This window comes from Carlito syrichta, unplaced genomic scaffold (assembly GCF_000164805.1).
Source record: "Carlito syrichta isolate Samal-C Ts95f unplaced genomic scaffold, Tarsius_syrichta-2.0.1 Scaffold117951, whole genome shotgun sequence".
NCBI lineage: Eukaryota > Metazoa > Chordata > Mammalia > Primates > Tarsiidae > Carlito > Carlito syrichta.
The window spans coordinates 1,265,171-1,281,030 of NW_007062047.1; the positions used below are offsets into that span (position 1 = coordinate 1,265,171).

The 15,860-nt window shown below is 37.4% G+C and overlaps 1 protein-coding gene across 1 annotated transcript in view; it reads right to left on the minus strand.

Annotated features, from left to right (window-relative positions):
• Positions 1-5,621: 5,621 nt before the first annotated feature.
• Positions 5,622-15,860, minus strand: part of NMU (neuromedin U) — a 17,970-nt gene continuing 7,731 nt past the window's right edge. Inside the window, exons 6-9 of the mRNA XM_021707434.1 lie at positions 13,998-14,072; positions 10,348-10,401; positions 8,792-8,831; positions 5,622-5,758 (exon numbers count right to left, since the gene is read on the minus strand). Of these exons, the coding sequence (XP_021563109.1) occupies positions 8,796-8,831; positions 10,348-10,401; positions 13,998-14,072 (165 nt within the window). The 3' untranslated portion in view covers positions 5,622-5,758; positions 8,792-8,795. The remainder of the gene's footprint in view (positions 5,759-8,791; positions 8,832-10,347; positions 10,402-13,997; positions 14,073-15,860) is intronic.

Genomic DNA, 15,860 nt, shown 5'->3' on the forward strand with positions numbered 1-15,860 from the left:
AAATATTCAAAAATTTGGGGTCACTTTTCATAGTCTCTTTCTCCCTGCAGATATTCCAAGCAGGTTTTTTTTTTAATTTTTAAAAACATAATAAGCACAGTTGTTTTATTATCTGTTTCTGATCATCCTGATGCCAGGTGGTGTAAAACTTGTGGCCTCTTTGACTCGATCTTGAAATGAATTTCAAAGCAGCCAGCAAAGTTTTGAAACAAAGTTTGTTAGCAAGGAGAAGAGGGGAGTAAAAAACCAAAGTTCATTAGCAGGAAGAAGAAAGGGAAAGAGGAAGATTCATGTCAGAAAGACCTGACATGGATGAAGAAAGATCTGCACTTTTGCTCTTAGCTAAAAGGGAGACATAACTACTTGGTTATTGATATGTTAATGATGGTAGAGCATAGACAACCTCCACCCTCTCCGCTTCTGATGGAAGGAGGGGTAGACTTATCATTTTTATAATTTTGAACAGTTAAGAGTGGTTGAGCCTTTTACCTTCAACAGGGGACCTTAAGTATTTTTAATAATTATTATGCTAAACCATGAGCTGAAAGGTTGGGATGTCCTATTCTTATATATGATGGGATTTTCTTTTGATTGACTGAGTGGGGTAGGGTAAACTGGCAGGTGCCTGGCCTGCAGTAAAGTAATAAGAAAAATATCTGAATGCTTCCTAAAACCTGCCTACGAGAAATTTATCTATCTATGCCTGACCTGCACTAACTACTCTGCCTCAACTCTGATATTTAAAGCCTCTGAGGGTCTGCTTCTGTTGGTTCATGGTCTTGTGGTGCCTTATTTTCTTGTGTGCCTGGTTACTTTTGACTGACTTCTGCTTGTTGTCCTTGAAAACTTATTGATAAGAATTCCTTAAGGTCTAAGTTAAAGATATTTTCCTCCACAGAAAATTTATATTTACTTCTTCTAGGTATTTGAGAACACTACAATACATAATTAATCCAGTTAGAGGTTTGCTGGACGACCCAACATGTCTCAGGTTGCAAATTCATATGAGAGCTTAGACCAAGACTTCTTGTGGACAGGTTTTCTTTCTTTTAATCTCATGTTCCACAAAACACCAATACATACAGCCTTCCCTGAATTCCACTAGACATGTATTTGGTTCACCCTCCTATTAGTTTCCCATCCCCTGGTGGACTCATATCATCTGAAATAATTTTCTTTCTACCCTCCTGAAGTCTTGGCTGGGACAGACTCCTGTAGTAAAAGACAGATTTACAAGAGAAAAATAGAAGCTTATGAATATGAATACCTCATGTATACATGCGAGAGACAATGAAAAATGTGTAAATCTCAAAGAGGTGGCTTAGATTTCAGGCTTAAATACCATCAACTGCAGATACACAAAAAAGAAAGGTATGATGGGGTTTGGGGAGGTGACCAGGAAAAGCATGGTATATTGAGAATAAGGTTTGCTATGTCGATTTAAGGTGGTGCCTTCTCAAGTTGATAAGATTCTCTCGTGATTTAGTCATCCTTCTCTTCCTGGTTCAGAGGAGACATCCTTTCAAATGGAGATTTCCTTTATAGATTCAAATTTCCCTTAAATTACAAAAGGGTACCTTTTCTGTTTTCAGCACTTCTCCTGTGTTTCTCAAGATAATCAGCTCAAAACAATCTTTATGCCAGAGACATATTTTGAGGTGTCATACTCTGGTCTCCTATATTCATATTTTGGGGTGGCCTATTCCGATCTTCTACAAGCTCTAGAAATACACTGGCTTTTCAATTTTCCTTTGATTTTGGTCTGTTTCTATCATATCACCTCTTTGATGCTTTCAGGGGATCCTTTTGATGTTTTTGACTATCCCATACAATTTACACTCCAGTCAGCATTCAGCAGGAGAGTTGGCACAAGTAACTTTGCCCACATTATCAGAAATATCAGCAATCATCTTTTTAAAAAAACCTTCCCTGTACTTCACATCCTTATCACTCACTCTCTTTTCTCTCTCATAGCCAAAATTCTTAAAAGAACTGTCTGCGGCTGGGCACGATGGCTCACGCCTGTCATCCCAGTACTCTGAGAGGCGAAGGCGAGAGGACAGCCTGAGCCCAGGGGTTTCGCGACCAGCCTGGGCAATTTGGCAAGCCCTCATCTCCACAATAAATCAAAAATCTAGCCGGGCGTGGAGGCGCATGCCTGTAGTTCCAGCTACTTGGAAGGTTGAGGCGGAAGATCGCCTGAGCCCAGCAGGTCGAGGCTGCGGTGGCTGTGAGCATGCTCCTGGACTCCAACCTGGGCGAATTTGTCGCCCCCGCCTCTCCTGGCCGTTCGGCTCTGCTAGAGCAAGGCCCTTGGAGAAGCCCAGCGCGGGGGCTGGCTGGGAACCAAACGGTGCGCGATCCGCACACACGGGCTCCCGCGCCGCTGCCTGCGCGCTCAACTCCTCTCCAGCCAGCCCAGTGTCTGAAAGGGCAGCCCTGGCCCGGCAAGGAGGAGGAATCTAGGTTCAGAACACCCGAGACAAGCGCGCCGCACCAACAAAAGACAAACCTAGAGACCTAAGCAAGAAACAGGCCAGCGGTTTCAACTTGGGGGACGGGTGGGAAAAGCTGTTTCTGGAACATGATAACTCTGCTTTAAAGGCTTCGGCTCAGGGATCCGCAGGCGGGGCAGCCGAGCTCAGGAGCCGACGGAGGCCGGCGCTGTGGGCGGCCAGCACTGGGGGTGGTGGACGCTCTGACCACACCGGCGACCCCAAGCGTGTCTGTTTCCGCTGCCACTAAGGCCGGGGGTGAGGGGAGGGAAGTGGGGGACATCAGACCCAGTCACGCCGGGATGTTTGGGGCGGCGGCTCAACGCCCGCCCGGGCTCAGGCGCGAACGCGACGCTCCCCAACGCTAACGCTTCCTGCCGCGACCAGCCCGTGTCCTGGACGTGGACAAAACAGCGTTCTCTGCGCGTTCGTCGGAGCTCATCTCAAAACTGGACAGGGACGCACGCAGTTAGCACTTTCGAGAAGCAGTGTCAGAGCCCGCCTGCCTCCCGCGCCCCGGCCTCGCCTGGCTGGAGGCCCAGACAGTCTCCCGCCTTCGCCTGCGCTACGCCCGCCCACTCTCACGCCCGCGTCGCCCTCCGCAGGCGCTGTCACCTGCATGACGTCCCGCCGGCCCTCACACCTGCGCCTTCCGCGGCGAGGCTCCCTCCTGACTGGAAGCTGCCAACTGCCTGCCTGGCGTGCTTCAACGTCCGCCAGAAGCGGGGGGGCGAGCAGAGGCTTCCTACGCATGCGCGCCGTGCGCGGCTCCGTTGCCGGGCAACCAGTGGCGTAGCCTGGGGGACGCTTGTGGGTACTGACGCGCCAGGTCCCGTGGCTTCTCTCGCAGCCTTTCGCAACTGGCGAGTGTGGCGCGTTCCTCTCACCTTTCTCTTTTGCGTTATAAGCTGTTTCCGGGCCTCTGTCACCCTTCAACGTCTGAGTCCTGTCTTCATGGAGAAATAAACTCCTGGAGAGGAGACCCCTTCAGAGGAGGAGTTCTTAACCTGGACCCATAACCTGTGTTGGGATAGATCTGAGGGGATACTTAGCCCCAGCCCCCAAATGGACACATAATTTTGCTGTGGGTGTACATTTTTGTTTTTGGAGTTAAGGACTAGAGCTTTCATCAGATTATCTAACGGGACCATAGCTCCTCACCCGCATCTTAAAAACTCACTACCTCAGGAGACAGGAGCTCTGACTTTAGGTGAGAAATCCAGAAAGTGTTTAAGTTAAGGAAAGTTTATTTATTGGAAGCTGCCAGGAACTTGGGGAAAACACTTGGTATTATACACATGATTATACACATAGTTCTTCCAGAGATATACTCACAGGATTTGGAAAAGGAAATAAAAGTTTTTTCTTTTTCTTTTTTTTTTGAGTTGGAGTCTCACTCTGTCGCTCAGGTTGGAATGCAATGGCACACTCACAGTCACCGCATCCTCGACCCGTCGGGGTCAGGTGATCCTTCCACCTCATAAAAGTTTTTAATTACGTAATTTTAAACGGGTTCAGCATTGGACCGCTCCATCTGTAGTGCACAGCTGATAACACAAATCCTATGTTCCTAGTAGCCTATATGTAGTATTTGTGTATGAGAAAATAATTTGTTAAATTTAGATACTTAAAAACATACCACAATTTTTGTAATCGTGTCTTGGTATTTCTTCTCCTCCTCCTTTTTCTTCTCCTTCTTCAACCCAGAAACCCTAAAAATATAAGTTATGCACGTTTCTCTGGATTTCAGAGAGGCCCTGGGAATTGCTGCTTACACATTCATCACCCTTATTTTTTTACTGTGCACAGAACTAGCTAATACTGCCCCATGCATCTGTGGCTTTAGAGCAGGAGGCCCTTGCTGTGCTTGAGTCCCCATCTTGTTATAGCAATTCATTTTTCTAAAAAGAATGTAATTTTTTTCTCTTCTGCTGCTTCATTCCTTCTAGCTCTTCACTCAGGTTAAGAAGTGACATTCAGGGACTTGTTAGCAAAAGTTGTGATTTAAGCTATAAGCATTGGTCAACATTAGGAAGTCTTGTTAGATGCTCTAAAAAATATGTGTATAGACCTAATTCTACCTCCTCAAAGAGCCACTCCTCTCTGATCAGCCAGCAACCTCCTTCGGTGGGAATTCAAGGAGGTCAAAAGGGATAATTTGAGGGGAACTGTAGGATTTAAAATCAACCTCCATCTGAGAATACTTCTGTATCCACTACACATTGATATTATGTAAAAAGTTCTCCATGTGTGTTCATGATCCTCTACTATTAAGATTATTTTCTTTCTGGTGATGGAAAAGACTGATTGCTTCTCAGATGTTGCAGGGTGAAACAACTTATTTTGTAATAAACAGAATACTATGAATTGGTAGAAAGCATTAGCCTCCTGATACATTTGTAACAATCAGAAATCCACTTTACAGTATATAAACCATAACTTGTCTATTGAACTATTGGATGGGTCATGGTCCAATCTCCCAACTAGTATAGTCTCAGTATTCACAGTCTAAGATTGAGAGCTACTGGGCATTTTGGTAATTTATAAGAGCTAGTGATTTTGTCATTGACAAAATCCAAACAGGAAAATAAAATAACCAATTAAAACTCAACTCTGGCCGGGCTCGGTGGCTCAGCCTGTAATTCCGCGCCTTTGGGAGGCTGAGGTGAGTGAATTGCCAGAGCCCGCGGGTTCGAGACCCGCCTGGGCAAATTGGTGAGACCTCATCTCTACAATAAATCAAAAAAACTAGCCGGGCGTGGTAGCGCGTACTTGTAGTTCCGGCTACTCGGAAGGCAGAGGCGGAAGGATCGCTGGATCCCAGCAGGTCGAGGCTGCGGTGGCCGGGAGCGGCCACTGCACTCCAGTCTGGGCGACAGAGTGAGACTCCAACTCAAAAAACAAACAAACAAAAACAAACAAACAAATAAAAAAAACTCAACCCTCTACGAGTACCTTTAGTGACACCATCAGAAAAATGTGTGCCAGTACTGTCAAAAGCTGCGAGGACCTAAGGAACATCACTATTTACAGGTTTAACACAGACTATTTATCATTACACCACCAGCAAAAATATTTTAAGATGCTTTTGTATTTTCAACAAATTAAAAATTTACAATATGAACCAACTTTTTCTGAGAGTGTTTATTACACACGGACTTTCAACAGAGTAAACTTATCAAGGATTGTTTTTGAGAGGAAAACAAAATGTCAGTACATTTTGTATTTCACAGCATTGCTTCTGTGAAAAATTAGTTGGAATCCTGTAAAAAATAAGAAAAATTGAGTTAGAGTTCAGCGTAAATGACTATGTGAATGTGTGTATGTAATGTTTGTATACAGACATTTTAATAAATATTTTGCCATAGAATATTAACATTAGCATCTGAGACATTTCCAAGCTGCCCTTCAATCATTATATTTTAAACTATATTTTGTTAAAAACATTTATTTTGTATGTCTGTGTCTTCCCAAAGTTTATACTACTTTACTATAGAAAAGTGGTTTTCTAAAGCTTGCTAATATCAATAATATTTACAAATAAGACATTTCAAGAGTTGCATTTTACTCCTTGTGTATCCATTTCCTCATATATTTGCAACTAGATCATTTTATGTTTAACAACTTTCTAAATATATATCATCAGGATAGAAAAAGACCTTTAAAAATAGGATAATAAAAAAACGATTATTGAATTATTTTTCTATTGGCAAAATTAAATGAAATCCTGAGTAAATTAGTCTATGTATAACCTAATCTTGGAAATAATTCAAATAAAGCAATTTCTCAATTTCAGAAGAATTTTAAAATAAATTGATCAAATCATAGGCTAAATTCCATTTCACATCATGAATACACTAACATTTACTTTGATGCTATACTCACAGGTATTTTTTCCATTAGTATTAAACTATTCTTAAATTTTGTAAATGTTAAAGTACATTTGTAATATTATAAAAGAATTTCTTCTCCATCAACTCTTTCTTTTTTATTTTTAGAAAGCTGAATTTATTGAGAGGACAGAAAAGCTCCCATAGTGAGAGGGACCCGAGGGGGTTGCCCAACTATTTTTTTTTTTTTTTTGAGTTGGAGTCTCACTCTGTCACCCAGACTGGAGTGTAGTGGCACGCTTCAACTCTCTATTCTTAAAATAAAAAAATAAGACTATGTTTTCTCATTTTCCTCCTGTGAGCATACTTTATCAGGCCTCCTGAAATAAGAGTTCATACCAAACACAGTTTGCAAATTCAAGTTTCTAATTATGTCCCATGAGCACACTAAATTTTTCCTTCACTTTTCCAATATTTGAATCTTTCATTTCTTTCTTGTTTAATTGAGCTAGCTAATGCATTAAGAACTACACTAAATAAAAAATGAGAGTATCCTTATTTTGTTCCTGACATTAAAGGAAATGCTCAAAAGTGTTTAATTATTATCAAGTCTGCTACTGCACTTTGTTTGAGACAATTATTTTTTAAGTGTCAAGAAGGTATTAATTTCTTTCTGTAGGATCTTCATTTAATAGATCAGAAATTGATGTGGAAATTTACCAAAAGCATTTCTTGAGACGGTCATATAATTTTTTTTCTAATGGTGCAATATTTTAATACAGTTCCTAATGTTGAACCATCCTTGAGTTGCTGGAACAAATCTCAGAGGGTTATATAATTCTTCAAATATGCTGGTAAATACTATTTAATAATAATTCTTTTAAATTTTTACATTCTATTTGCAAATAGGATTGACATAGTTTTCTTTTTTATGCTATTTTTGTAAGGTTTTGGTATTAGTATTATGCTGGCTTCATAAACATTTTTGGAGATTCTTCTTTGAGTTGAAAAAAAATCCAAAATTATTGGCTTAGTACTTATTGAGAGGATAGTTTCTAGGTTACATTTTCAATTATTTTCCATAGCTATTAATCTATTTAGCTTTTTTCTTTCTTTTGAAGTCAATTTTGGTAGCACCTACTTTACCAATCTTCCACTTTATCCAGGTTTCTAAACTGATATGCACAGTGATGTGCAAAGTACTCTTTTATTATATTTACTTTTTCTTTATCTCTTGTAATTACTATATTTGTATTTTTCTATATTCACGGTTTTACCCTCTATTTCTTGTTTACACTAAGCTAATTAGGCTGGTTTATTTTTTGCAAAAAATATGATTTTTGCTTTGCTTACCAATTCTTCTACTTTATTATTTTTTAATTTATTAATTTTTTTAACTCTTATAATTTTCTTCCTTGTGCTTTTCTGAGGTTCACATTGCTGTTCTTTTTTTCCCAGTGGGGATGGGGTACAGGGTCTTGCTGTTACTCAGGCTGGAGTGCAACAGCATAATCAAAGCTTACTGCAGCTTCGCACTCCTGAGCTCAGGGGACCCTCTGGTCTCACCCTTCCAAGTAGCTAAGACTACAGGTATGCAACACTATGCCTGTTTTTTTTCTTTTTTTGTAGATACAGGGTCTCTCTCTGTTGTCCAGGTTGGTCTTGAACGCCTGGCCTCAAGCATGATCACTCACCTTGGCCCTGCAAAACACTGAGATTACAGGCATGAGCCACCATGACTAGCCTAAAACAAATTATATATTTGCAAAAATATGCTCATCATAAACTCTGGATTTAGGATTACACAGTGTTAGTAGGACGCACTTTAATTTCCGTGCTATACATTTATCAACCTGCATTTGGGCTTTATTTCAAAATTTATAGATCAATAAGATAATAAAATTAACATTTATTAAACATGTAAGGCCAGTCAACAGCTACTGAGTTTCTACTGTATGCCCTGCACCAAGGTGGAAACTCTGGGAGTACCAAAGAAGAAGCCATGCTCTCACATCTTCCCATATGTTCTTAATTTTCTAGAAACTGGTGAGTTATTTGGGAGACAGAAGTACATTCAGTCTGTAAATCTTGACCCATATGGTAGACACTGATTACCACAATAAGAATTCAATCCCTGACATATACTACTTGCACAATAAATGATGAAAAGATCAATGTCTATAAAATCAATTATGATGATTACTATTGTGACATAGTCTGAGGAGTACATGACATGGGCAAAGCTAATCTGGTCCTGAAATACTGTATATTTACATCCTATAAAGTCCCTACAGACTCTATAATTGTAGCATTTATATATAATATACATGTACATATGTAATCGAATAACAGAAATATATTGAGCATAGTTTGTGAATATTTGAAAACAACAGAAATTTTCAAACTGGGTTGAATTGTGAAACACAAGCCTTTTTATTTATTTATTTTTATTTATTTAACACATACCATTTTAAGTGAAACCAGCCGACCTTCTTCCATTGCGTGGCTGAAAAAGAATTAATTACGAATAAATCAGTCTCACTTAGGATGGAAGCTAATGTTCATCAAAAGAGACTAATGATCTAGAGAAGTGTTTCTTTAACGTGCATCAGAATCACTTGGAGGGATTTTTACAACAGACTGTTGCAGCCCATAGCTGGAGTTTCTGATTTAGTAAGGCTGAGGGCCCTGAAATGTGAGTTGTTCTGAGATGCTGCTAATACTGCTGAGGGGCACAGTGAATTACATACTACTTGATTTTGCTTATTTCCTTGATGGTACCAAAATTTTGAAACAAACGTTCTCAATTTTAATTTGATATGAACCAAAATTAACATACTGAAGTGAGAGTTGTTTAGTATTACTTCTTTCTGCTATGAATCTCCTTCCTCCATTTAATCCATTCTCCAATTTGCCATTAGGATTATTTTCCAAAATGCAAATCTTACCCATGGCTCCCCTTAGCCTTTAGAGTAAAGTTGAAATTTCTTAGCTAAATATTCCATCAACCAAATTCCTGTTGCTTCTTCAGGATTCAGCCCATGAAGTCTTTTCTGTACCTGCTGGGTTTAGACAATCCTTCCGCCTCAACCTTCCAAGTAGCTGTAACTACAGGCGGGTACCACCACACCCGGCTAATTTTTTGATTTATTGTAGAGATGAGAGGTCTTGCCAAGTTGCCTAGGCTGGTCTCGAACCAGCAGGTTTAGGCCTCTCACCTTAGCCTCCCAAAGTGCTGGGATTATAGGTGTGAGCCACCACGCCCAACTGAGTTAAATGTTTTTCTTTTGGAAACCACAGTCCCTGGGTTAAAGGTGCATTTAACACAGTGTTTTATAATTTTGACTTTATTTTCTCTATAAGGCTATAAACTTCTAGAGCATAGGAATGGACTCGTAGCTGCCTTTCTATTCTCAGCCCTTGGTACATTGTCCAGCACTCAGTAGAAGTTCAATAGATAGTTGTTGAATGAATTAAAGTTTCTGGTAATATACTAAGAGTGCAAATATTTTACAAAGTATAGCTGCCCAGAAAGAAATTCACATTTTGCAAACAACATGGACATACAACAGCAGAAATGCAATCACAAAATTGTGTCTACTTGTAGCTTTTATTGTAGTTGATTCTTTTAGAAACTTGTGAAAGTTCTCAGACCTCTCCTAATTTACTGAATTACAAATTTAGTAAATGATTTCCTAGAATGTAAAAAATAATGTATCTTTAAGACACTTGTTCCTATATATGGTGCATCATGGAATTAAACTTTCAAGTAGTTGAATGTCATTTGAGGTATAAAAATCATAAGTAGTAGATCAGAGAAGAGCAGAGATGCTGTGATATTGAAGCAATAAGGCGGTGACAGAAGTGAATGTTAAACTGTAGTACTGTTTATAGATGCCAAATGTTTATAAACAAACTTCACACCTAATTAAAAGGTATGGTTAATTAAATACATTCACAATGAAAGTATTTTTCAATGTTGATACTGATAGATTTTTTAAAAATTTACAATACATATATACCCTGAATAAAAAGTATCCTCTACGTTGACTTGCAAAAGGACTTTGGAATTCTTCCTGGAAGAGAAAATGAGGACATTACAAATCAAATAACACTAAAAATAAGTGTAAATTCTTTTTGAAAGTGTAGTGAGGGTCAAAGTTACTTTCAACTATCATAACTAAACAGAGAGGAATCAAGGACTTGAGTGGAGAAATCTTTGTATTTATACTTGATAATTTTCAACAACTAGCAGTATCTAGAATATTATATTTAAAAATAATTTCTTATTAATATGAGATATTCTTCTTTCAGGATTTTTGCCAGTTGTATGTGTATCCCTCAATAAGCAGAAAGAGAAATGATAGATACTTCATAATTAACTATATTTAAAATCTCCTTTCCAGTATTTTGTTAGAATAAAATAATATCTTTAAAATACATATGTGTGTTAACACATGAACAGGAAAAAATATAAAATAGAATTGTGCCAAGGCAAAAAATATTATACAATATTTCTATAGGAATGTAGATTGAAGTTGAAGGGCAATTTTCATAAACTGTTTATTCAATGAAACTTTAGAAGAAATTTTCCTAATACAATTATATATACCAAATGTTAATTTAAAGAAAAAAACAATGTTTCATAACGGGTATATCTAGTAGTATTTCTTTTCTTAAATTTTTTTTTTTTTTAAAGTTGGAGTCTCACTCTGTCACCCAGGCCGGAGTGCAGTGGCACACTCACAGCCACCACAGCCTTGACCTGCTAGGCTCAGGTAATTTTTGTGCCTCAACTTTCCAAATAGCTGGAACTACAGTTGTGCATCATTACGCCCAGCTATATTTTTTATTTATTCTGGAGATTAAGTCTCTTCAAATTGCCCAGGCTGGTCTCAAATTTCTTGGCTTAGGCAATCCTTTCACCTCTGCTTCCCAAAGTGCTGAGATTACAGGTGTGAGCCACCATGCCCAGCCTTAAACATTTCATTTTAAACTTCATTAAAAAAAATTTAACATTTTATAATTTGCATAAAATTGGCTTATAGCACCCTATTTTCATTAACAATTATTTATATCATAAACATGTTATCATCATGGCAATTCATGAGGAAATTTATCATCCAAGATCTTTTTCAACTATTTCATAATATAATCATATTTTTAAATTCTAAGAAATGACTGATAGCTATTTAAATCCTGAAATACTTTACTTACAACAAGTATATCTTAAATTCTCAATATTTGTGTTTAATTCTCATCTTTACTATAACCCCCTAAATTACTTGAGATTGAAAAATTAGTGTTTAAAAATGTCCATATTGTGTACATGTATCAAAATATTACATATATGTATCAAAATATGTACAACTATGATACATCAATTAAAATTTTTTTTTAATTTAAAAAACTTCGTAAAATCCACACTTATAAACCATATGTTTATATGCCTATGTAAGTTCTCATGTACATTATATTAAAGAGAAAAAAGAAAAAGATAGGACAAAATGTAAATTAAAATGTACCAAATATTTTAAGTGCAAAACTCAATCATCTTTTTAGAGTCTTGTCACTTGACACAGAGCAATATATAAAAGAATTTGGGAGGTACATATAAACAAAAGATGTGGGGATGAAAGTAGAAGATGTCTAGCAAACAAAATTCTAGAAAAGTATTTGAATGCACTAAGATTCAAAAACTCATTTTCTTCAAGAATTTAAAATATTTCACTGTCAAAGTACATTTTATTTTGTTTTATTTTTTGAGTTGGAGTCTCACTCCGTCGCCCAGACTGGAGTGCAGTGGCCGCTCCCAGCCACCGCAGCCTCGACCTGCTGGGCTCCGGTGATCCTTCCGCCTCAGCCTTCCGAGTAGCTGGAACTACAGGCGTGCGCTACTATGCCTGGCTAAATTTTTGATTTATTGTGGAGATGAGGTCTCTCCAAGTTGCCCAGGTGGGTCTCGAACCCGCGGGCTCAGGCAATCCACTCACCTCGGCTTCCCAAAACACGGGATTACAGGCTGAGCCACCAAGCCTGGCCTCAAAGTACATTTTAAAATGAGGTGACATAGGCCTAACAAAGCTAACACTCTCTTTTAATTGTTTTTCTATCCATCTCTTACATTCTTTACATTCATATGTTTCTAGGAAATATTGACTTGCTGCAAAATATTTTTAGGATTTATCATTTGTCTAACAGGATATACTACTAAGTCAGAGTTCACATTTTCAGCTAGTTGTCTGGAAGTATAAATGGCATCACCAGGAATATTCTGATAAAGTACTAAACTGGCCACAACACTAAGTGTTTAGCTTTGGTTGTATAAATCACGACAGAGAAATAATGTAGTCAAACTAATAATTTTTTATGTATTTTAAGAAATTTGATCTTTAAGTTGACATTGTTTACAATTTGTAAGTCAACCAAGCACATTAGAAAGTAAAAGTTAACTCAAAATAAGCATATATTACTTCTAGAAAGTTTGAAGACAACTGATTTTCATTTTTTCATTCTGGTAATTCTAAAATTTTAAGGGGCTTCTACATTTGCTTTTTCATTTCTTTTTAAAGTTGGCAGCAGATATTGTCTTCTTTAATGGAAGCTTAGTACAAGAATGTGAATAATTTAGGGAGAAACAGTGGCCATAAAAATAAATTTTGAGAAAATTATTCATCTAACCTGTATGCATTTTAAAACATAGTTGAAGTCGTTGGGCAGCCCTTTAAGAAGAAACAATTAAATATGGTATTGAAATTAAGGAAAAATTTGACCAGAATTTACCTTTTAATAATAAAAATATAATTTAATAACAACATTAAAAAAGTAACCAAGATTACACTATAAAGGGAACAGCACTGTAAAAAATATTTTTTGCCTAGACTACAAGTCAGAAGACTCTGCTGTTATCTCGCTTACTAATATGATCTTGAGAAAAACCTTCAACTATTCTGAGTTTTCTCTTTTGTAAACTGGGGATAACAATGTTTGTATAAGTACTAACAGAGCTCCTGAGAGAATAAAATAAGTCTAAAAATTGTAATTATCACAACAATGTAAGGCATTACTTACAAATTACTTAAAAATATTATCTTTCATCATTGAATGACTTAGGATTCTTCTTAACTGACAATAAAAACTCCACAATTTTTAGGTAAGAATGTATTAATTCAGTTATATTCATCTTACACATAGGTACTAGATTTAGGTAACATTTTTGTCAATTATGGAAAAAACAAAATCTGTGTATTTAGTTTCTGATGCATTTACTCACTAAGTAAATGCCTTACTCTTAGCAACATTTGAACAGATAGCTTGCCGTCCCAGCTACTGGACAACCTGAACACAAAGGGAATAAACTGTCCTTTATTTGTCCTCCTGTTACTACCTAATTATTAGACACATTGTAGTGTCCTTTCTTAAATCAGGAATAGATTTTCTCACTTCATAGTTTGAGTTAGAAAGGACCTAATATGGGGAGAGGATGGCTGAACAATTCTCTTCTTCCTTGGTCAAAACAACTTCTCAAACAGACACACTTACACCGGCTAACTGGTGTTAGTGTGGGCTTATCCTGAGGGGGAGTGTGGTTACAAATGACCACAGCTGGGCATTGACAGAAAGAGCAAACCCCACAGAGCAGCAAGGCCAGCATGCAGTTTGTGTTACGTACGCCCACTCTGAATCTCTTCATTCTTCTCTCCTGCAGCCAAGGGACAAGCTGTAGCAAAGGATGCACAACTGACGACTGAGAGAACAGAAACACACACACGAGGTGAGCACAGGCGTGTCTCAACACTGGGCTTACACACTGCTTCTTATTTGTTTTTGCCTTTACCCACTCTACTTGTCCCAGACAGAAGAGAAAATTACAGATGTTATCTAAGACAGCCCTTTGTGAGCAATTCAAAGAAATGTGGAGGAGAAAGGGTGGAAAAATGTTTGGTAGCTGTGTGCTAGGTTTTTGCCATTATTTTGAAGAAGCACTGTCCTGAAGGCCTCCATTCTCATCAGCTGCCAGCGGTCCCTCTTGCTTCTTTGAGAGATAGCAAGCAGTCTGTCTACTTCTAGACTCAGAATAATCTGAGCCAGATGAAACCGACACTGTGAGTAGCAGTTTTCCATTAAAAACATGTTTACCTGGAAGATTATGCTATACACATATCTAGTAATCTTCCATTATAAATTATATACTTAAAACTGAAACATAGAGCAAGATGACAGGGGGTACAAAAATGACAATGTGTTGTTGATAGTGAAAAATATGACTAGCACGCATTTTCTCAAAATGTAAAAATGTCAAGCAGAAGAAAATGAAAGCACTCTGGAGACGTGCAGTGCTGTGTGTTCAAAAAGGTATGAGTTGAACAGAGCCTTTTCACTAACATTAAATTAATTTATCAAGTGGATGATGCTGAATCCTATATAATGGTCATCTGTCAACCAATTCAACTTGTGTTTGGTATAAAGCCAGTATAATTTAACTTTCAGTTCCTCATATGTAAAAAATATTCCATGTGATAAACATTTAAAATTGAGTTTAAGATTACAGTTAACTTTCCACAGGTACACACATGTTTAAAATACACGATGCTCCTCATTCCCTAAATTGGTTCATGGTAGTGAATCACAAGTTTAGAAATACTATTATATTCAAGTAAATACTAAGTATCCTAGATTGAAAAGCCAAAGTAGTTGGTTAGCATTTTTAAAATCCATGAATACAAAAGGAAAAATTACCACTAATACTACACAATTTTGAAGTGAAGTGAGTTCAAGATAATGGTTTCTGGTTAATCTTAGAGTATGTTCTCACATTAAATGCCTAATTACTAATAAGGAGATTTTAGGAATAGATGAGGATATTCCTAGTTATACTTTTTTTTTTTAGGTTTTCAGGCAAAGTTTATTTAGAAAGTAAATGAGAGAGAGAGAGAGGAAGGGAGGGAGAGAGAGAGAGAGAGAGAGAGAGAGAGAGATTCACCTCCCCAAGATAGGGGAGGGGGCTAAGGCTAAGGAAACATGGTGGCCACAGCTCAAAGAGCCATGTGGAGAAAGCAGAATTTAACAAAGCAAACCTAGTTATATTTAATTACATTTTTGACAATTATGTTTAAAAATAATTCTTAAAATGTCTTTTGTTACAACTATTTTTCCTTTGCAATAATTGCCATTTGAAACAATACATTTTAGTTATTTGCATGCTTTTCAATTTTGGGGGCCATTAGAATGTAAGTTCCTTGAGAGTAGGGTTTTCTTTTTTAAATTTTGTTTAATTTATTGCCATATTTCCAATACCTAGAATTGTGGCTGGCACATACCACATAGTATATACTTAGTTAATAACAGCTGAATGAATGAGTGAATAAATTTAATATCATGTAGTTACTGACATCTAAAATAAATTAAACATATAATACTGAATTCCATTTATTCATCACATATAAACTTTTAAAGTAAAAACATCTAAATTTTGATCTAGCTCTAGTAAATTGCAAAAACCAGTGTTTTCTTTTTTTTTTTTTTTTTTTTTTTG